The sequence below is a fragment of the Echinops telfairi genome, unplaced genomic scaffold (genome assembly GCF_000313985.2).
Source record: "Echinops telfairi isolate 266 unplaced genomic scaffold, ASM31398v2 ScPeMD7_7457;HRSCAF=8495, whole genome shotgun sequence".
NCBI lineage: Eukaryota > Metazoa > Chordata > Mammalia > Afrosoricida > Tenrecidae > Echinops > Echinops telfairi.
Window position 1 is genome coordinate 41,985,379 of NW_022111357.1, and position 22,413 is coordinate 42,007,791.

General features: G+C 59.5%; 1 protein-coding gene across 1 annotated transcript in view; it reads left to right on the top strand.

Annotated features, from left to right (window-relative positions):
* Positions 1–9,736: 9,736 nt before the first annotated feature.
* Positions 9,737–22,413, top strand: part of MEGF6 (multiple EGF like domains 6) — a 118,527-nt gene continuing 105,850 nt past the window's right edge. The window contains exons 1-3 of the mRNA XM_045299220.1: positions 9,737–9,786; positions 10,378–10,512; positions 13,179–13,288. Of these exons, the coding sequence (XP_045155155.1) occupies positions 9,737–9,786; positions 10,378–10,512; positions 13,179–13,288 (295 nt within the window). The remainder of the gene's footprint in view (positions 9,787–10,377; positions 10,513–13,178; positions 13,289–22,413) is intronic.

Genomic DNA, 22,413 nt, shown 5'->3' on the forward strand with positions numbered 1-22,413 from the left:
GAGAAGGGGAGTGTGTGCAGAGACCCCAGGGGCTGCACGGGTTGGCTTCAGTGTTAACTAAACACGTGTGCTGTGCGGGCAGTTGGAGAGACGGCCGGGAGGAGGAATGCAGCACCCGCATGGCAGGAAGAGAGGGTCAGGGAGCCAGGGAGATGAATTCAATGTTGAAAGATGATTCCCCAACAGGCTATTCAGCAACAGCACATCAGCCCTTTGAGGACCTCCGAGGCAAACCGGTGCCGAAGTCTGCCATTACGGAGGAGGAGGGGAGTCTGCTGGTGGCTCCCACCCCCACGGCCCCACAGGGTGCCAGCCTGGGCCTGCAGCGCTTGGCCAGGCTTTGGGAGGCGGGGCTGCAGAGAGGCGGGTGGGCTGCGCTCCGGCTTGCGAGGCGGAGCTCGGGCCTTCTGGCCGATCCTCTGGCCAGCCCCCCTGCCTGACCTGCAGTAGCTGTTTGCCAACCTCCTCCTGTCGGCGCTCCCCTGAAAGCCTGGCACGGGAGGGCCCCTTGGCCGCACACCTGGTCTCCTGACCTCGCTGGATGGAGCTGCAGATGCTGGGTGGAGCATCTGAGGAGAGCAGGCGCCTGCCTCGCCCTCCATCCAGAACTGTGAATGAGCTGAGTCTCAACTCCCAGCCACACAGGCCCCTACCCTGGGCCTTGCAAGGTCCCTGCAGTCATAGGTGGTTCTGGCCATGCCCCTCAAATGGCTGGCCAGGGATGCCCAGAGCTGCAGGCTCCTGGGTTGGCTGTGTTTGTCCTTCGGAGAGAAAGACTGACTCCGGTGGGTTTGTGACACTGCTACCTCCCTCGTTGGGCCCCTGAGAAGCTCCCCTCTGCGCTTCCAGTACTTTCAGGGAGGGGAGTCCAAAGCCTCTGCCCCTGTCCTGGGTGCTGCTTGGGAGCTGGGGCAGGGTGGGGCACTTGAAGTGCCCAAATGAAATAGATGACCCAGGTCGTGGGTGTTACCCTCCATTTGCCACCTAGCCTTCCTGAGGTGCCTCTTCCCATCATCCTCCCCCTGGGCTTACCCACCAGGGCTGCTGGGGGTGTGAGCTCCTGGAGGGCAGTGAGCCCTTGTCCAAGAGCTTTTTGTCCCTTGGGTCTGACCTATGCTGACACAGTGGGTCACAGCTGGCCCGGGCCACCCTGCTGGCTGCAAAGGTGAGGGCTTAGCATGTGCCGACACGCAGTGGGCTCCTCTGAGCCTCTAGGCTCCCCTCTGGACTGTGGGCACCGGGAGATTGTCCTGTTAAACAGAAGGGGAGTGGACACTGGTGAGCTCAGGGAGGAGCAATTTTGCAACTGGGCAGTGAGGGTTTTTGGCTCATCCCCCCCTGCCACACCCTCTCTGGCCCTGGTACCTGAACTGTTGGTAGCCAAGTTTCAGCAGTACAGCTGATCTCCGGCCTGGCTTGTGTGTGTGTGTGTGTGTGTGTGTGTGTGTGTGAGAGAGAGAGAGAGAGAGAGTTAGTTCTGGGTGGAGCCCCAGGTTCTCTGTGGCCTTTTGGAACCTGCCTGAGCAATGTGAAATGCCTGGCCCGTCAGCTCCCACTGACTGACCGTGGCTCTCCTGGGAGTGGGATGTGTGTGTGTGTGTGTGTGTGTGGTGTTCAAAGTGAATTTCTGCGGCTGCAGATGGAAGAATGGCTTGCCTTTCCTTCCTGGGGCTTGGAACAACTGCTGACCACATGCAGGGTGGACCGAGGCTTCTGGCTGGGCTGCCACCGGGAGCAGGGCTGGGGGACAGGGAGACAGATGTCTCCACATACTGCGTTCAGGCAGCTCCAGGCCTGAGGCTCCGAGGTGCCGAGCAGAGTCTCCACACTCTGGCATCCCTGTGCAGCCTGGGGGTGCAAAAGGGCTGAGCTCTGCACAGGGCTGCTTGTGCCGGACCCACCGTCCAGGGAAAGGGCCCCCCGACTCAAGTCTAGCCTTGCAAGTAGCTCCTTGGGAAGGTCCCGGGGTCTGAGACAGCTCCCCAGCCACAGCCCGGGCCCCCATCCTGTGAAGCAAGACCTTCCAGTCACTCCCTGGAGGCGTCGGAAACAGAATTAGACATTGACTACCCTGACCACTCTGCTGCACTTCCCCTTGTGGCCTCAGGGCTGCCACCCCCCCACCCCCCCATCTACTTTAGCTTACTTCTTGTGCTGAGAAACGGGTTGGGGGGAAGGAAGGGAGGGGCAGGGATGGGGAGGACACATCCTCATGGCTGGCTGCTTTGCGCCAGGCCCCGCACACCTGCCATAGGAGGCAATTGTCTCTCGGTCTAGAAGGCGCCCCGGTGACACTATGGGTTAGGCATTGGGCTGCTAAACCACAAGGTCAGTAGTTCAAACCCACCGGTCCATCCGGGCGGTGTGTGTGTGTGTGTGTAAAAATATGGCACTGTTTCCTCTTGTAGAGAAACACAATCTCAGAAACGCTCGCTGCTTAAGGTCACCATGAGCCGAGTCCACTGCATGGCAATGGGTTTTTTTTTTCTTAAAGGAGGCACCTAATGGTTGGAGAGTCACCTATTGGCACAGCAGCATCTTAGGCCAGGAACGGGGCCCAGCCACCCCAGAGCCTGGGGCTCCCTGACTTGACCTGGTGCTTCCCCACTGCCTGCTGGCCACTGGCCACTGGGTGGGCACCGATGGAGGTTTAAAGGAAAAGAAAGGGGTGGCAACCCAGCCGCTCCCACCGGTGTGAAGTTTGGCTGATCATCTGTCCTCAAGGGCAAATGGCACTCATCCAGCCCCTTGTCCGGGACCCCAGGTACCCGACAGCCCAGGGGATGCTTCCTGGTGTCCCCATGGCCCATGAGCCCTGCCTGCTGGGGAGCAGATGGCCAGGCAGCTGGCATGGCTCCCCACCACCCCGTGCGGGGCTGGGCTCACTCTATATTGTGGGAACTGCCTCTCCTCCTCCAGACGGGAAGCAGGCCCCTCTGAAAGAGCCAGACAGCACCCTCCCGCCCCCACCCCCACCTCCATGGCCCTGGTTACCAATGGTCTGCATGAGCTTTAATCCCATCTCCGGCCAGCCTCCCAGGGGCTTGGTCGGGTTTCCCTTTGTTCCCTCCTCAGTTGCCTGCCCTCTGTTCCCCCACACCTCCCATCCCCTCTGCCCTTCCAGATGGAAAAGCCGCCACAGTTGTCTGGAGCAGCCCGGCTTTCTCTGAGTGCTGGCTGAAGCCTGAGCAGTGCCCGGGAAGCTGGCTGGCTCTCTGCAGCCCACGCTGTCCAGGCTTGGGGTCAGCAGTGGCCTGGAGGGCTCTCCTCAGAGATGAGAGTTTGTGGCCAGGGGGGCAGGGGCAGGGGCAGGGAAGTGAGGCCAAGAGAAAATTCCAGAAGGGCTGCCAAGTGGATCCTGCTGGGTGGGCGGGAGGAGGGTGAGAGGGGCACCCTCACTCAGCTCTGTCAGTTCCCTCGTTAGCAGCAGCTGACCTGAGCAGAAGGCTTGAGGAGCTAGTAGGAAGGAAAAGGAGGTGTTGGAAGGACAGGCGGCCCCACCCTGGTTTCCTGATCCGCCCTGGCCGGACCACTGCCCAGCTCTGCCCTCGGAGTCATCCCCTAGGGCCCCAGCAGCGCTGTGTGCCCACTGGGTCAGCCCGAGGGCGTGGCCAGCACTGCTGAGCAGAAATGCGGAGACGTTGTGTGAGCCAGCCCTGTGCCAGCTTCCTGATGGGCAAGGTATCTCATTTCAGATGTGCTGGGGTACCCCACCTTCTTGTTGTCGGGGGCCGTCCAGTCGGTTCTAGCCCAGAGCACACCCTGTGCGTCAGAGCGCAACACGGCCTGGCTCTGCGTCACCCTCACAGTCGTGTCTGAGCCCAGTGTGGTCCTCTTCCTCTTTTTCTCTGACCCCCTGCTTTACCAAGGGTGATGAACATCACCCTAAAACCAAATCAAACCGAGCTCACCCCCATCGGGGCTATGCCGACTTGCAGGACCCCATAGGGCTGGGTAGAACTGCCCCTGTGAGTTTCCAAGACTGTAACTGTACAGGAGTAGCAAGCCCCGTCTTCCTCCCAAGGAGCCCCTGGTGGGTTTGAACTACTGACCTTGTGGATTGCAGCCCAACTCATAACCACTACACCTCCAGGGCTCCTTCTAAAGGCTGAAATGGGCTGCCTGCGCTAACCTGGGCGGGGTGTCATCGCACCTTGGCCAGCTCCGGGTCACCCACCCTCGAGGAGGGATGGGTCCTGCCCCCACGGACCCCTGGCTCAGGGCTGTTTCAGAGTTAGGGGAGCTCCAGGCCTCCAGGGCTGGCCCCTCAGCCCCCATCCCCTGTTCACTCTGAGTTGTAAACAAGGGATACAGGCCTTGCTCTTGGGGCCACAGTGGGTAATTAATTACACGGCAAGGCGCAGGTGTGTGCAAAGGTGTTGGCACAAGAACAGTGTGTCGTCTGTGTGTTCGCCTGGGCCTGATGTCAGTTTGCAACGACCTTTTCTCCCAGAAGGATAGACCCGGCATTCCCAGAGCAGCCGCAACATTGCGGAGGGTCTGGGCTGACCCAGGCAGGGACTCCCTGGAGCCCCGCCTCGCTAGCACAGCAGACCCCACACCAGCCTGGCACAGGCAGGGCGGTTACCTCCCCATTTCCCAGACAAGGGAACCAAGGTATGAGCCGTGAGGTGCTCTGCTCGGGGAAGCGGAGGCCTTGCTGGTTTGAGCATGTGCTGGGATCTGGGGGCTTGTCCAAACCAGACGTGGATCCACCCCTGCAGGTTCTGGGGTAGGACCAGGAGGGGGTACATTTCTAACTAGGTGGGGACCCACTTTGAGAGGCCCTTGACCTCCTGCCTGACCTGGTGCTGGGTTCAGGGCTGGCTGGGTGGACCTATTCCTGAGTCCCATCACCTCTGGAACGCCGACTGTTTCCCCAACTAGATAACCGTTGACGGATCCATGTCCTGATTCTCAGTGTGTTGGTGTGTCTGCCAGCAGGAGGGACAGGGCTTTGGGGAAGTGTTTACAAAGGAGTGTGGGGTGGGATGGGAAGTGACAGAGGAGTACATTTCCACCCCAGGGCTAAGCCAAGGGGACGCTGGCTTGCTGGACCTGGAGAGAGGACTACACTGGGCTGTATCTGGGATGGGGGTGGTACAGAATGGGCTATGTTCCCCAGCTGCTCTCTCTTCCACCCTCTAGCCTCATGCTGGGCTTCCTATTGGCCAATCCTCAGGTGCTGGGCCTCTTGACCAATCCTCAGAAGCCAGAGGGCTGAGATGTTGGGTGTGTGTGTGTGTGTGTTTGTGATGGAATCCAAAAAGGTCACTCCCCCATCAGGGCCACTGAGCACAGGGCGATGGGGGAGACTACCAACTCTCCAAGCTGGGATTCTGGGGGTCAGAAAGAAGCCATGTGGGGTGGAGACAGGACTGAGAGGAACAGTCCATCTCTGACAATGGCACCTCCCCCCCACCCAACCTCCCAAGTCCACCTGCACTCGAGTCTTGAGCTGAGCTCTTGCCACAGCTGTCTGCTCATTTTCTAACCCCAGAACCCTGGGCCTAAGGTCCGAAAGTCAATAGTGTGTCCTCTGGAAAGACTGGGCCCCTACGTCCTCATGACCCTTCAGGGTGTGGAGCCCGGCAGAGCTGGGAAGGAAGAGAGGCCTGGCCTTCACTGAGGCTCTACTTCTCACTAGCAGGTGAACCTGAGCAGGCCATTGGGTGGGGTTTGTGGTCCCTCCCAGGGTCGTTGGGTGTTGGATGGTAAACCCCAGAGGTACTCCAGAAATGTACGGCCTCTTCCCTTGCGCTCCAGTCTTTCTCTCTTCCCCCAGTCCGAGCTGGCTCTGTGGGGCTGGAAGAGGCAACAGCGAGCCCTTCCCACCCCCTCACCCCTCCACCCCTTAGGGCTCTCCTACACACAGCCAACTGAGCCGGACTGCAGGGTCAGCGGTGGTGCTTCAGGTGGCCATGGTGACAGGCTATATCCAGGCATTCCTGGCAGACACTGGACCTCGGCCCTGGCAGGTGGCCTCTCTCCCCTTTCAAGGCCTTCCCTCTGCAGCGACTGAGGCTCCCAGATGAGCTTCATGGCAGTGGACAGCTATGTTCTGGGACAGGGTGTTTGGCAACAGAAGGGGCAGGCACATGCAGGGCAGGTGTGATGAGTACAGACAGGTGGGTGGGTGTGAGCAGGCTGGAGATGAGTGAAATGAGCATGCGGATGGTGGGCCTGGGAGTGGCAAGCATGCCCGGTCAGTAGGGTCTCAGTGGGGTGGGTAGAAGGACGTAAGGGGGTGTAAGGAGGCCACTCGGGGTTAGGCACGGGGGCTGCCGGACTAGAGCAAGTGCTGCTGCAGCCCTGCTAGAACTGGAATTTCGGGGAAGCCGGGGAGGGGTGGTGTATGAGGTCACTTGTCCCCCAAGGAGCCCCTAGATAGGAACACAGACCTGTGGGGGGCGGGGACCAGAGCTGCTTGCATGTGGGTGAGTGAGGCCACTGAGCTCCGAGGTCAGGGGGAAGCCAGCTCTTTCCTGGACCTTTCTTCTAGCACAGCGGGATAGTTCGGCTCCTGGAATTTGTCTCCATAGAGACACCCCCCCACCCTGGCCATCTCTAAACTGGGGCAGGCCTGGGCAGGCCAGCACTCAGGGCCTCTGCCTGCCTCCTTGGCCCATCTCTGGAATGTTCTTCCTGCTGACCTGTCCCCAGCAGGCTTCATGCACAGGATCCCTTGTCCCCCAGAGGCTGCACTCAGGGTAGGCTGCCCTCTGCAGCTGGGTGCCTCCTTGGCCGCCTTGTGCGACTCCCCCTCACCCCCTCACCCCGGGGCTGGCTGAGCCGGCAGCGGCGCCTTGGGCTGGAGAGGTTTGTTCAGGTTTCCTCACTTCCGTCTCCGCCTTCACAAGAGTGGAACACTCCTTGTCCAAACACTTGCCGTGGAGTCAAGGATGCCGAAGAGCCGGGACAGACTGGGGTCCCCCCCCCACCACCATCCCCTCCTCTGTGTGCCCTGGGTGCCCTGCTCTCTCCCACGCTCTTTCTGCTCTGGTTCCGGCTCTTCCCAGAGCCGCCTCTCAGCACAGCTGCACTGGGGGCGTCTCTGCAGTGGGTGGAGCTGTGGGGAAGTGAGCAGAGCGTTGGGGTCAGGCAGACTTGGGGTCCCATCCTGGGGTGTGCGGAATCAGGCATCATCCCTGGCTGGTCCTCAGCTCCCTGTCTGTTGAGGAGGCTGTGAGAAAGGGAGAAACCAGGTCATGTGGGGCGGCCCAAGCCTGTGCACCGTGTCTCGGTCTCCTAGGGCTGTGGTGACAGAAACACCACAAAGGACAAAACACAGAGAAATGTCTTTTCTCACCGTGCTGGAGGCTGCGGTGGGTGCTGGGTGCCATCGCGTCGGCTCCGACGCAGGGCGACGGCACCGTGGGATGACACCCTGCACAGTCCTGTCGCATCCGCACGGATGTTCCCAGGCCTCAGCCCATGCACGCAGCCCCTGTGCCACTCCAGCTCCCCAACAACCTTCCTCTGTCCCCCTGCCCTTCCACTGTATCCAACATCATGTCCTTCCCCAGGGACTGGTCTCTCCTGGCCACATAGCCAAAGTAAATGAGATAACGTCTCTCCATCCTTGCCTCTAAGGAGCACTTTGGCCTTAGATCTTTCAACACAGATCTGCTTGTCCTTTTAGTAGTCCGCGGTACTGTCGGTGTTCTTCTCCAGCACCACCTTTCAGTGCGCCGATTCTTCTACAGTCTTCCTGATTCAGTGTCCGACTTTCACATGCCTATGAGGCCATGGAAAACACCCTGGTTTGGGGCAGGTGCACCTTAGTTCTCAAAGTAACATCCTTGCTCTTCAACACTCTAAAGAGATCGTGTGTAGCAGATTTACCTGATGCACTGCATCTTTTGATCTCTTGACTGCTGCTTCCATGAGCATTGATTGGGGATCCAAGTAAGGCAAACATCCTTGACAACGTCAACCTTTTCTGCATGGGTCGTGATGTGACCTATTGGTCCAGTTGTGAGACTCTGGATCTTCCTTAATTAAGTCGCAATCCCTACTGAAGGCTGCAATCCTTGATCTTCGTCAGTCAGTGCTTCAAGTCCTCCTCACTGTCAGCAAGCAGGCTTGTGTCATCTGCATACCGCAGGCTGTTAATAAGCCTTCCTCCCATCCCGACGCCTCCTCTCCTTCACATAGTCCAGCTTCTCTGCTGATCTGCTCAGCATACAGATTGACTAAGCATGGTGACAGAATACAACCCCGACACACACCTTTCCTGAACTCACACCAGGCAGTCTGCCCTTGTTCTGTGCATACAGCTGCCTCTTGATTCACGTCCAAGTTCCTCATGAGCACAATGAAGTGTTCTGGCATTCCCGTTCTTAGCAAGGCTGTCCACAGTTTGTTATAATCAACACAGTGGAATGCCTTGGCCTAGGCGATGCAACACAAGTAAACATCTCTCTGGTATTCTCTTTAGGCCACGATCCATCTGACATCAGCGATGATTTCCCTTGTTCCACATCCTCTTCTGAATCCAGCACGGACTTCTGGCAGTTCCCCATCAATGTGTTGCTGCAACCGCTGTGGGTGACCTTAAGCAAAATTGTACTTGTGTGTGAGATCGGTGACATCGGTCTGTAGTTTAAGCATCCTGTGGGGTCACCTTTCTTTGGAACAGGCACAAATACAAATCTCTTCCAGTCAGTTGGCCAAATAGCTGTCTTTCAAATTCCCTGGCAGAGACGGGTGAGTGCTTCCAGGGCTTCTTTGGCTTTCTGAAGCATTTCCATGGATAGTCCACCAACTCCTGGGGCTCGAAGTCCAAATTCAAGGTGTGGTTCTAGAGAGGATCTTTGTCTATTTCAGCTTCGAAAGCCAAAACACCAAGCCCAAACCCAGTCCTGGAGCCTGTTCCGACTCATCCGTTTCTTTACAGGAACAGACAACCTCATCTTTCTTCTGAGGCGCAGCTGATGGGTTTGAACCGCCAACCTTTCAGTTAGCAGTCCAGTGCCAGCCCAAAGCCCAAACTCACTGCCAAGGAGACAGTTCTGACTAGAACTGCACCTGTGGCGCTCTGAGGCCATAACTCTTTACGGGAACGTCTTTCTCCGAGGGGCAACGAGTGGCTTTGAACAACGCTACCCGAGCTCCTGTAAACCACAGAAGCCAAACTGACAGCCCGCAAGCCGGGACCCTGTGTCCGGTTTCCGAGGCAACAAATCTTTCCTCCCTCAGAGCAGCTGGTGGGTTTGAACTTCAGACCTTGTGGCTAGCACCCCAACCTATAAGCCACTATGCTCTCACGACCCGCAGGGCTTCTCTTGTAGCTGGCGATCCTTGGCGTTCGGGGCTTGTGGATGCATCGTGTGTAGCAGTCTTCCTAGTCAGATGGCTTCTGTCCTCCCCCGTGTCTGTTTGTCTCTGCTGCTCCATTCACAGCCCAGCAAGAGCCCCTACAGCAGCTGCCAGGATGGCGCAGGACCGGGTGCTGCCCTTCTCTCGTCCACGAGCTTGTCATGAGTCACTGTGGACTGGATGGCAGCCAACAGTGTATAACTCAGAAGCCATTAGGTTGAGGACATACACTCCGCTGGTCGATGGTTCAAACCCTGCCAGCCACTCTGAGGGAGAGAGACGAGCCTGTCTGCTCTCGTTAAGATTTACAGCCTCGGAGACCCTAGGGAGTAGCGTCCCTCACAGACTCTGGCGCAGGACCGGGCAGGGCTTCACTCTGCTGTGCAGAGGGTCGCTATAGGTGGGGACCGACCCGATGGCTCCCGGCAACCACACGGGGAGTCGAGGTCGACTTAGTGGCAGTGGGTTTGTTGTTGGTGTGGTGTTGGGCTTTTGTACCGTAAGACCTCAACAGACTGATTGCATTCGACCATCGATTGTGCTCTGGAGGTGGTGACAGTGTGATCCCTGGGTCAGCCCCTCTCACAGAGGGCTTCCCTCGTGTCTGCGGACCCTCTACTCAAGTGAACCGCTGTCCCTTTCCTCTCTAGTGGCAGTCGTGGTGGCTAGGTGCCATGGAGTAGACCGGCCCCATGGGGGTTCTAGATTCTACTCTTCACCGAGACAGATTGCCAGGTCTTGCTTCCTCAGAACCCGGGGGTGGATTTGAACTCCCGTCCTTCCTGCTAACAGCTGAGCTCAGCCTATTGTCTCAGCAGGGGTCCTCATGCTCGTGACGGGGTTAGGATTGCAACACCTACTGGGGGTCATCGGGTGGGGGGTGCACAACTCACGCCCTGACTGTGGGGGCTTTTGGATATGCCAAGGTCACTGGCTCTCTTCCCTCCAAGCCTGGTGGGCACCCGGGAGGGGCAGGGCTCTCTGCTGCGGAGGCTTGGCCTCGGCTGAGCTGGCAGTGGGTAAGCCGGATGCTGACGGTGTGTCTCTCTGTCCCAGGCCCCACGTGTGTGTCGAGCGGGAGCTGACCCTGGTGGGCCGCCGCCAGCCCTGTGTGCAAGCCTTCAGCCGCACTGTGCCCGTGTGGACGCCAGGCTGCGGGCCGCAGAGGTGGTGCGTCAGCCACGTGAGGAGGTAGGTGCCGCACCTGATGCACACCCAGGAGTGAGTTCATGTCCCTTCCACAGGGCACTAGGGTCGCTGGGAGGCAGTGCACGGGGCGGGCCCAGCATGGTGGGAACTGGGGGGCTTTATCACTGTGTCGCTGGCCTCTGGCCTCTGTCTTCTCATCTGACAAAAGGACTGACAGCACAGCTGTGGGACGGGCTGCCTGTAGGCTGGTACGGCCCCTGGGAAGGCTGCGACACAGTGCCCAGCACTCTGGAGATGGGACAGCGATGCAGGGGTCAGCGGCTGTGCCCCTGCCCCTGTTTGCGCCATGGCCTGACTGCCTTTGTGCGGCTGAATTTCTCTTGACCGCTAAACGGTGGGCGTTATGCCTCTAGTACTTAACTGAAACTGGAGCTCTGGTCCATTTGTCAGACTCTGACACTCCATGTCCAGAGTGCTGGCCGTGCCGCACAGAGCTGTTGAACTCCTATTTACTCTTCTAAACCCCACCCCTGGGATGCCAGTTGCCTCGCCCACTGTGCCCTGAACCAGAGGCAAGCACAAGGCATGTGGCTTGTAGGCAGAGGGGAGGTGGGGCAGCATGGCAAGTTAGGCCCTGTGGGGTGTGTGTGTGCATGTGTGAGCATGTGTGACCATGTGTGTGGTATGTGGTGTGCGTGTATGTGTGTGCACATGGGTTCGTGTGTTCTGTATGTGTGTGGTGTGTGCTTTGGTGTGTGCATGTGTGGTGTATGCGTGCACATGCATTCATGTGTTCTGCAAGTGTGCTTATGTGTGTGCATATGTTGTGTGTGCACGTGTGCCATGTGTGGGGTGTGCGCGATGTTTGTGTGTATGCACATGTGCTCCTGTGTTCTGCATGTGTGCTTGTGTGTGTGTATGTGTGTGCTGTGCGCGTGTGTGTGATACATTGTGTGTGCATGCGAGTGTGGTGTGTGTGGTGTGTGGTGGTGTATGTGTACCCGTGTGTGTGGTGTGCATGTGGTGTGTGGTGTGTGCATGCGTGTGTGCATGCCTGTGTGTGGATGTGCGTGGTGTATGCGTGTGTGTGTGTGTGTGTGTGTGTGTGTGTGTGTGGTGGTTGTGATGGTGACTAGACCAGCAGGGGAGAGCACTGTGGGTCGTGTCCCACGCGTCAATGTGAGCACTGGAGCTGGCTCAGGAAGTGTCTCCAGGACTTGGGCCAGGTGGGGCCCAAGCAGGGAGTCCAGGGCAGGGCTGTAGACCATCCAGGCAGTCAGCCTTGGGGTCAGGCTCAGAACCTGCCCTGGTCTCAGTTGACCCACCTGCAGAGCAAGGGAAATCACGGTGGGTGACAGACTGGCCCAAGGATTACAGGACCTTCCCAGGTGTCCTGTGGCACCCCCACCCCAGAGCAGTCTCCCTTCCACCTCTCTGCATCCCCATCGCAGGGTCCCTAAGTCCCTACCTCTCCATCGGGCCTGCTGTGGTGAACCAGCTCTCCTGCCTGGCTCCTCTGCCTCCTACCCTGTAAGCATCAGGTTGGGGGCTGCAGCGGACTGGCTCCTTTGGAGGGTCTTTCATTTGGGGCTTCCAGTGACTGGACAGGGCAGCACACTACCACTGCCGCCCCTGGGATGGCCCAGTTCCTGCCCTGTATGGGGAGGGATAAATATTTACGGTGGAAGCGCCCAAACACCCTGCCTGCCAAGCATTGTCCCACTGCTGGCTGCACCCCATGGGGGGCGGGGGGCAGTTTCATGTGCTTCCAAGAGGGCGCGTCTTCGAGGTGCACGTACCCACACTTCTGGGAGGCCTGTGGCCCGGGTAGCCAGTTGTTTGTGAGCTGGGTCCCGCCTTCTGAAGGGATGCCTGAGAGTTGCAAGACGGCCCCTGCCTGCTGGAGATACTGCCCAGGCTCCCGGGCTCCCAGGGTCCAAGGGCCCTATGCCCAATGGCTGTGGGCCAGGCCTGATCAGGGCGCAGGGAGCCTGGAATGTCCGCCTGAGCTGTCCTGTCCAATACCAGGGCTGTGCAGCTCATGGGACCTGGGGGTAGGCATGTGCCAGTCCAGTGAGGGCAGGTAGTTGGGGAGGGAGACCTGAGGGGTGTCAGGGTGGCTCCCAAGCAGGCCCGGGCGTGGCTGTACTCTTGGTCACATCTACTTTCTAGAGTAGCAGAAAGGGACTTTATGGGGGGCCAAAGACCCCTTCCAAACGTGGCCCAGAGGGAGGGGCGGGGCTTAGGAATGAGTACGGTGGGCCTGGGATAGTCTGCCTCCTGTCCGACCTCTGTCTCTCCCCCATGTGGACCAGGTGGGCACGTGCCTGATGTCTGAGCTGGCACCTCCCAATCCAAGGCACTGGGGGTGACTCAGGTGTGCCGGGTCAGTCTTCAGCACCTGGGCGCTTCAGGTTGCACTCCAACACCTTCTGGGATTGGCCTGGCGGTGTGTTGTGTAGATGGTATGTGGTGGAGTAAGGTGGGGCAGGTCACCTGTGGGTCCCGGCTTGGAGCTGGGACCACCTTGTGGGGTGCTGGGCCAGGCAGAGGAACGGGAGACCCAGCACCGGCCACGTCCTGACCTCCTTCCTCCCGTATGGTCCAAACCCTGCCCTCCCTCTGTGCTTTGGGCTAGGCTGTGCGTCAGGACAGGGCAGGGTCAGCTTGCAGCCCCACACGCCAACGCTTCCTCCTCTCTTTTCTAGAACCTTCTACTACACGACCTACAGGCAGGTGTACGCCACAGAGGCCCGGACGCTGCTCAGGTGCTGCCCCGGGTGGACCCAGCAGCCTGGTGACAAGGGCTGCCTCTCCCGTGAGTGCCCCCACCCCCAATTCTGCCTCATCTCATTCAGGTCAGAAGCTATAAACCTGCTCAGAGGTCCGAGCCCCATGCTGTTGGGGACTTCCAGGGCATGGCCCCCAGTTCTCTGCTCCTCATAGACAGAGTGGGGTGAAGTGCCCCTGCTGACGCTGGCTGGAGTCTTGGAAAGAGCTGGACAGGCCAATAGGCTTCTCTGCTGGGTGAGGTCCATCGTGGTGCTTGGGTACCTGGCTGGGGAGACTAGACACATGCTCCCCCATAGCCAGCTAGTCCCCCTGGGACCTCTGCAGGCGTAAGAGAATGGCTCTTTCCTGTCCACCCTAGTCCTCTGCTTCTGTGGGATTTGTCCCCCCAAAGGTCCCTGCTACCATATAGCAAGGAGGGAATGCCACTCATCTTACACAGGGCATAGGCACCGGGGTGGTGGTGGTGGGGGGACATGCCTCCTGTGTCTGAAGAAGCCTGGGCAGGTGCTGTCTGTGCAGATGAGGTGACTGGGGCACAGACAGGCTGCAGATGGTGGGTGGCCAAGGACGAAGGGCCAGGTATCTGAGCCGCACAGGCAGCTGGGGACAAGTGGCCTTGCAGGTGAAGGGGGAGAGGTGGGTTGGCAGGAGATTGTGGGCAAATGAACTGGCAGGTGAGTAGGTGACTGCGGGGACAGGCGGGCCTCTCTACAGATGGGAACAGAAGGGAGAGTCAGCAGCTGAATGGAGAAGACCGGGGGGTCTCCAGGGTAGGCAGTGCCATACCTCCAACCTCCTCCCCTGGACCAGGCAGCCCGGAGACAGTGACCTCCCATTTCTGTGTCGAGAGGTGGGGATAGGCCATGTCCAGGGGGCCAGAGCTCATGCTCCCTGGGTGACTCAGAGGGGCCAGAGCAAGGGGCTGTGGGCCTGCGCCCTCCCCTGACCCCCTCACACGGGAAAGTGGGCAGCTGCCAGGGCGGCGGTGCGTCCTGACATGAACTCGGCAGGAAGATGGGAAGAGAGGACGGGTGATGTTTTTACAGCAGAGGAAGCGGGCGGTTCTGGACGGAGGGAAAGGAAAAGAAGGATGCTGTGTGTGTGAGTGTGTATGTATATGTGTGAGTGTGTGTATGTATATGTGTGTGTGTGTATATGTTATGTATGGGTGCATACGAACATGCGTGCAGGTGCTGGGTCCTGGCCAGCAGTCTACCCGCCCCCCCCCCCTCCGAGCCCCTTACTTCCTCAGGACAATCGCAGGCAGGCTTTCACCACTGCTGACACACCCCTGTGTCCCATCCCCACCGTGGTGTCTGGTGGTCAAGGGCTGGGGGGTGGCAGGCAAGGCAGCATCAAAGTGGGGATTTCCCCCCCAGGGTTCCCATCCAAGGCAAAGGTCCCTTGGCCTCCCTAAGGGGGTTACAGAACTTTGAGGGGGCAAGAATGGAAGTGGGATCATGCTCAGAAGGGACAGTGGATATACACCCTGGCAGAGCAGGGGGCCCTCTGGTTGGGAGTGGGTTGCCTCCTTTGGACTGAGATGGAGCTAATGGGGTACGTGCCGCCAACCTCCACCACCCTGGGCTGGGCTTTGGGGAAGCCCAGAGGTGCTGGCTGTGGCCGCCCAATGAGAAGAGCTGAAGCCAACCCAGGACCATCTCAGTAGGAGGCCACCTTCCGCTGGGACCCTACTGCAGCCTTGGCCCGCTGGGCTGGAAGAGCTGGGCTTGGCAGCCAGAGGTGATAGGGACGGGCGTGGGGTGGGTGCGGGTTGTTGTCCTTTACGAGCCGCAGTGTAGAAACCCCACGCGCACCCCTGAACTTCATGCGGGACCTCACGTGTGCCCTGAGCTGGAAGTTCTGGTTTCTCAGCTGTTTGTTTAGGGAAGTTCATGTTTAGCCCAGGGTTTACGAATCTATTTTCTTGGGCCCAGAAAAGCCCTCTGATCTGGCTGCTCCGGAACCTCCTGTGTTTGCCTCTTGTGTTACGGGAGTAGAGGTGGGTGCCTGTGGGGTGGGTGTGGCTCTCAGGGTCCCAGAGGGCTGCGAGAGGTCCCCGGGGGCCATGTAGCCATTTGTCCCTCAAAGGCCTGCCTGTCCACTCACATGTTTCTGGTGGGCTGCCACCGAGTGGTGCCTGTTGTGGGTACTGAGATGGGTGAGGCCTGGTCAGGGAGGTCACAGTGCAGTGGAGGGGAGGGGTGGGGTTGCCACTCCTAGAATCTTGTCCTGTGACCTGTGGGCAGCGAGGAGTACAGGAATGGCCTGGCAAGGAGGCACCCTGAATTTGAATCTGACTGGTAATCACTAGGGAAGGCCGGGGAAGGTGGGCAGGCAGGCCAGGACTGGGACCACCCCCTGCCAGGCAGACCCTCCAGGTCAGCGGGTGATGAAGCCTCCCTTGACTGTCTCTCTGCTTGCCCTGAGCCTCGGCCTGGGCCCTGTCTTGCAGGGCCTGGGACACTAGGGCAAGTGTGTGAGCCGTGCGAGGGAGAAAGGACGATGCCGTGGTGTCCTGGGCTCAGATTCCCCGGTGCACCCATGTGCACCCCAGTGTGGCCACACGGGTGTCTCGGACTAAGAACTAAATGGGTGACACCAGTGAAGCCTTCAGGTGGCCTTCGTTCTAGGTGGACTTGAATGTCCACTCTTCTTGTTAGTAGCTGAGTGTCCCTGCAACGCCCGCCGGTACTTTTGCTGCTCTGTGATGGAGGTGGTGGCGATGGAGCTGGTGCCTGGGGGACCCTTACCATGGCGTGTTGGACAAGGCTCCAACTGGCAGGGGTGATGTCAGACCAGTGGCCCCCACCCCTCCCACCCGCCGTTGTGACATTCTTGAGCTCCAGTGTGACCTGGAAGTGTGGCAGTGTGGAGGACAATGTCGGGGTCTGAGGGTGAGGGCGGGCCTGATTGGAGTGGGGCTCCAGACCTTCGGTGCTAATGAGAGAGAATGGCCGGAAGTGTCGGCTGGGGCTGCCGTTCTCCGAGCTCCACCCAGCCGCATGTGGCTGCGAAGGCCGGGCCAGACAGGCTCCTCCGTGACCAGGGCCCCGGAGCAGAGTGGGGACCCTTGTTGCACAGAGTTGGGGACCTGGTGCACAGTGTGGGGGACATGGTGCAGAGTGGGGAACTGCTGCACAACGTGGGGGACCTGGTGCACAGCGTGGGGAACATGGTATAGAGTGGGGGGACCTGGTGTGCAGTGGGAGACATGGTGTAGAGTGGGGGGACCTGGTGCAGAGTGGGGGGCATAGTATAGAGTGGCGGACATGGTGCACAGTGTTGGGGGCTTGGTGTACAGTGTGGCTGAGGGAGGTGCCTGGGTGCCCGCATTTCGGCCCCGCCCTTGAGAGGGACACTGATGGCCGGGCAAGGCGGTGTGGTCCTGGGAGGCCGCCTGGGCTCCCTTCTGCCTCTTGCAGCCGGGTGGGGCGGGGCCAGAGTGCGAGACGGATCCGAGAATCTTAGAGGCAGCAGTGTGTGTGTGAAGTGTGTGTGAAGTGCACACTTGGGCAGTCGTCCGTGCTGCAGGACACGTGGGGCGGTCTGCGTGGGGTCATCGCCTGGGGCCGTCTGCGTGGGGTCCTCTGTGGGACTGTATGCCCGTGCTGGTTTCTGGAGGGAGTACTAGCAGTTTCAAAGGCCCAGGTCCATGGACGTCTGAGAGAGAAAGAAGGCGAGGGCGAGGCCGCACTGTGTGCTTAGAGCGAGTGTGGAGAGGTGCTGCTGTGGGTGGCAGCCCCCCCGCCCCACGCCCCATGGGGCCTTGGTGCTTCGAGAACGGAAACTGGCCCAGCCCATCGCATGGCGTGCAGGGCCCCTAGTGAGCGGGTCACTCTGGGAAGGAAGGAAGGAAGGAACCAATTATAAAAGCCGGCTGCTGACTAGCGCTTCAAAGAGCAGGGACGCAGGGGCAGGGGGCTCAGTGTGGGCCCTGGCACAGGGATCGAGGACGGGAGGAGCCTCCTGGAGCAGGGTGCGAGGGGCAGGGGTTACAGGACAGAGGGTGCAGGCAGTGGCAAGGGGGTGCCAGATGTCCTCCTTATAAAACTGTCCTAGCAGGAGTGGGGTGGACAGAGGGGCAGCAGCTGGACTGCCGACTTAGCCTGCGTCTGAGTGCCTGGCACCTCGTCCTTGTGCTCACAGCTGGGGAAACCCGGGGCACAGAGCTGGGGCCCTGCACTCACCCACTGTCTGATTGACAGGTGGGCAGGGACACTGCAGGCCTCCCTTGCCCCTGGGATGTCCAGATGGCATTTGCCTCTCTGGCTCCCTGCATGTGGGCCCGGCCAGGAGCTGGGTGTCGACTGCAGGAAGGGGCCGCCGTGACCGGGGTGTCCCTCTGCTTCCTGCCTCTGCACTTGCTTTTCCTTGTCTTTCCTGGATGGACAGCGTGGGAACATGCAGGCGCGCGGACACCAGGCACTGCTGCATCCTTCCCCCCTCATGACCTCTCGCAGCATGCCTCCCGATGGTGGGGTCACACTCAGAGCTCCCGCTCGCTCACACTCTTTTCCCTCCCCCATAGCGATCTCACTGCCATCGAGTCAATGCTGACCCTTATTGACCCTGTAGGACAGAGTAGGCCTGCCCCTGCGGTTCTCAAGGCGAGATCGTCAATCATGTCAGAAGCCCACAGCCTCCTCGGTCTTCCTCAGAGTGGCCGGTGGATTTGAACTGCTGACTTTGTGGTCATCAGCCCAGGGCGTATCCCACTACACCACCAGGGCTCCTTTAGAGAGTCTGTCTCTCTCACTCACACATGCACACACGTGCACCCTCAAACACACTCATGTGTGCTCACCGCTCACTCGAATGCCCACATGTATTTGCCCACACTCCCCACGTACACACCCACAAGCAGAGATACAATCGCTCCATGTTTGCCCCTGCCAAGCTTGGTTCCACCCTTAGGAGCCGTGTCCCATCCTTGGTTGGACCCAGGAGCTGTAGGCCACACGGGCCTCATGAGCTCACAGTGCCTCTGGGCCGGGAGTCCTGCACAGGGCGGGGTGGTGATCTTGCAGATTGCCCAGTGCTCTGGGGTCTACAGGGCATCGGCTCAGGCGCAGCCCAGGGGACATACCCGACGACGTAGCAGGTGGGCGCAGAGGGAGTGGCGTTCACTGATAAGACCTCCCTTGACTATTGGTTTGGTTTTAACCCTGGGTGGACTCTGGGGGTGTGGTATGGGGGGCGCCCAGTGTTCCTGGGTGTCTTGGTAGTGGGAGACGCTGAGACAGGGGGAACGGAAATGCCTGGAGCCTGGAGCAGTCGCCAGACAGATGGGGCACTGCAGGCCGGGCCCTTCTAGAACAGGGCCGGGTGTTGTTTTTGCTGCCCAGGGCCGTCTGAGTACTTATCACATCCTCTGTGGGCCGTACTGGCCACACATTTCATTCACTCACCCCCAAGGTGATGGCTGGAACTGCGTGTTGGTGAGGCCTGGGATGTTAATGGGCATTGATGGTCTCCCGGCTTATGAGGCCCATGGGCCTGCCCGATGTTCCTCATCTTGTCACACATCGTCCCCACCTTCAGGTCACAGTTCTCTGACTCAGTGGGTTTGTGTGTCTCCACGCCTGGCCCTGGGCTGAGGAAGGCCTGCTTGTTCCACCTGTCCCCTCCTGGCACCCCAGAACCACCATGACCAGCCTTGGGCCACTGGAATGAAGCCATCCCCACTGGCTTGAGACATGCTCAGGGCAGAGGACCTTGGGGGGACAGTGGCCGAGCTCCAGCCCCAGGACGCCCAGGGGAACTGGCTGGCCATGTGGGTGCCCTGCGACTGTCACCCCTGTCGGTTCTCATGCAGCCTTATCAGCTGCTCAGACTTGGCTTAGGAAGTGTCCCTGCCCTTCCGCCTTCTTGACCTGCTGATAAAATCCGAGGTGGGACCCGTTTCCCAGCTGTGTGCGTGGGGACCTGCGAAGGACTCCTTGCCCAGTCTCCACCCCTCCCCCCCTGTGTGCCGTTTCACATGCCTAGCAGTGGGGGGCCCCCAGGCAGGCCCGTGCTTTCCAACTTCTTGGGATGGGAGGCCAGCCAGAGGTCACTGTGTGCCTTTGTGCAGTGGGGACCGCCTGCCTGGAGGCTGGGTGCCAGCTGCTCACAGCTGCTGGGGATGGGATGCTCAGAAACTTCTGGAAGTTACCCTGGGTGCCTTCATGGTACAACAGAAGCTCCTGCTAGCCCCTAGGCTGCCCAGTCCCCTGAGCTGGGGGCTGAGGCACTGTGGGCTCCTTTCTCCATTACTTGCTGTCTGGAGGGGCCCAGGCCAGCGGGTTTGCATGGCCAGGCTTCTGGGCTGGGAGTACAAGCTGCTTGGGCTCCCTACAGTGTTCCCCCAGGCCACCGTGCCTGGCAGCCCGAGGCTGGGCAGCTACGCTGTGGGTTCACAGTGCTCTGTGGAGGCCTCTTTGACACTGGCCATCAGCCTGGGAGCGTTGGAGCCCACACCAGTAGTTGGGGCATCACAGAGGAGCTGGGCAGCCCTTGCTTTTTCTGTCCCAGCACCAACCACAGAACTCCCGCTCGGCTCCCAGGGCACTTGCAGCCAGATGCCTGGTGGGGGAGTCATGGCTTCTGGCCATTTATTCCTTGGTTCAGTCAGGGCCCACCGTCCGAAACCAGAATAGAGTTGAGTGTGTAAAATGTGGGTGGACCAGCATGGGGAAAGGCACAGGTTGACACACTGCCAGAGACTTCACCCCCTGCTCAGAAAACAAGGCCAGCGTGTGCTGGACAACTCCCAAATCTCTTGGCCAGCAGAGTGGGAACTCCCAGTGGCCAGCTCAGAGATGGCGGTGGCGGCACTGCCGTGAGTATGTCTCTTACCACAGCCCTGGCAGGGATCTCATCTCCTGCAGCAGGCTCCCCTCTGTCTCCCATGCCAGGGCCCCACCCACCATTCTTCCTATTTCTGACATGCCACCGTTTGCACATTTCCCCCACCTGTTTTGATCTCACTGCCTTGGCCAGGCCCGAATTGGTCCAAATTGGTTCAAACCCTGGGAGGGAACAAAGCCAACCCCCCCACCCTGCTGTGAGCCAGGACCCTGGACTGTTGAGACCCCTTGGATGACTCAGGATTGGCACAGGCTCCCTGGGTGAGTATCTGGGCAGAAGTAGGCCTGCCTGGCCAGCAGGAGGCCTGATGGAGACCCCAGCCAGACTGGGTGAGGATTTTGCTCGGATTCAGAAATGAGTGAGGCTGCTTCCGAGACAGGCTCTTCTCAGACTCCCTCCAGAAGGCGCTGAGATGCAGACTGGGCTGGGCCCAGTTCGCATACGGCTCAGCACCCCAGCTCCCTGGGAGTACATAGAAAGGAGTATGGGTGCGGGAAGCTCCCTGGAGGCCGATGTTCTGCTCCTGGACCAACCCCCCTACCCAGGAGGCCCCTTTCAGAGTGGACTGAGCAGGATGCCCAGGAAACCGGAGGTTCTTCCCTGGGGGCTGAAAAGCTCTAGCACTGAGCTGTCTCCGAACAGGGAGTTCCTGGGGAGGCGGTCAGTCGCAGATTCAAGTCTCTGCAACACTCCAGAACCTCTGGGGCGCCCGCAGTGGTCCTGCGTGGGGTGCAGTGGGCTGAAATACAGGGTCAGGGGCCCTGGGGGCCTGGGGAGGACCTGTGGAGGAAGGAGTCCTCCTGGTAGGAATGGCTTCCTGAAGTCCAGGGTTTCTCTGACCTGAGGGCTTTGGACTTGGTGACCTCGGTGCTGTGGTCAGAGTGGCAGGACAGGTGTCATCCTGGTTACACCAGCCCTACCTGGCCTGGACCTCACCATTCCACCAGGTGGCCATTCAGGGGCAGGAGGAGAATAGATGCTGGCTCCAGCCAAGCGACACTTTCAGGGAGAACACACCCAGAGCCTTCCAGGTGTACCTGCAGTAAGGAGCCGGCCCAGAGGAGTCGAGAACCAGGGTCTGGGAGGCGACACCTCCCAGCTCCCAGCTCCCCCGGTGGGCTTTCTGGTCTTTTATCGCAAGAGAAAGTGGCCCTAGGATGCCACGCATGTTGTCTGGCTGTGCTGGCTTCTCCCAGCACTGCACACCCAGCATCTGCTTCCTGCCCCCAGACCTGGTCAGGCGAACGAACCCTTGGGAGCAGGCAGCCCAAGGGTCCTCCCAGGCCTTCCTTCCAGCCCAGGGCCACCACTGAGAAAAGCAGAAACTTTCCTGCCCCTGGGCTCCCCACAGATGGGGAGACCTGCCCCTACCCCTGTTGGGGCTGGAGGTGGGGGGGTGAGGCGGAGCACCGGCAGAGGTCTGAGCGGAAGGGTCGGGGGCTGAGATTATTCTCAGTCAGCATTTGGAGCTCATATGGGAGCAGGTGGACCAAGGGCAGGGTTGCTGGAAATGCTACATGGTTATCTGGGGACACCTGCCATGCAGGTTAGCCTGATGACAGCCCATGGGACTTTCAGGCTTCCCCAGCCCCGCCATTCACAGGTGTCGTTCTTTTAGGTCTTCCTAATTCAGTGTCCGACTTTCACCTGCATAGGAGGAGTTGGGCACTACCATGGCTTGGGTCAGAGTTTAGGGTACGAAACAAACAAACACCTCACTGCCGTCGAGAGACTCCAGATCACAAGTCTAATTTAAAGAGAACACGTATTAAGTCTTCAACAGACAAGATTAGACAAAGACACACCGCCCAGATGAGAGAGACCACTAGCACTGGTTGCAATGATGTCTGAGGGTCCGCAGAGAGGCGGGGACTTAAAAAGGTCATGGGAAAGGCAGAGGAAACGGTCCCAGTAGCATGATTGGCAGCAGATCACTATGTCTCAGTTCAGGCAGGACATCAGAAGCAGGGACGGGGCCAGGATGGTGACATGTACATTCTATTAGACACAAGAGCTTACATGATTGGTTCAAAGACCCTTGACAGAGGCAGTTAGGATGTGACTCATGGTCACATGACCGTAGCAACCCAGTTTCCATTAAAGGCACACCCAAGTCCAGGGCCCCAGGCCTGTGCCACTGCTCTGGATCTCGAATCCGCTAGGAGAGTGACAGTCACCCACTCTCTAATGTACCCTGCCTGAGGGCAAAGCGATTCCTGCTGCTGGTTAATGGTCAGAAGGAGTTCGATGGACGCGGAATCTAAGTGGAGGCTCACAGATGGACTTAGGGCTTCCACT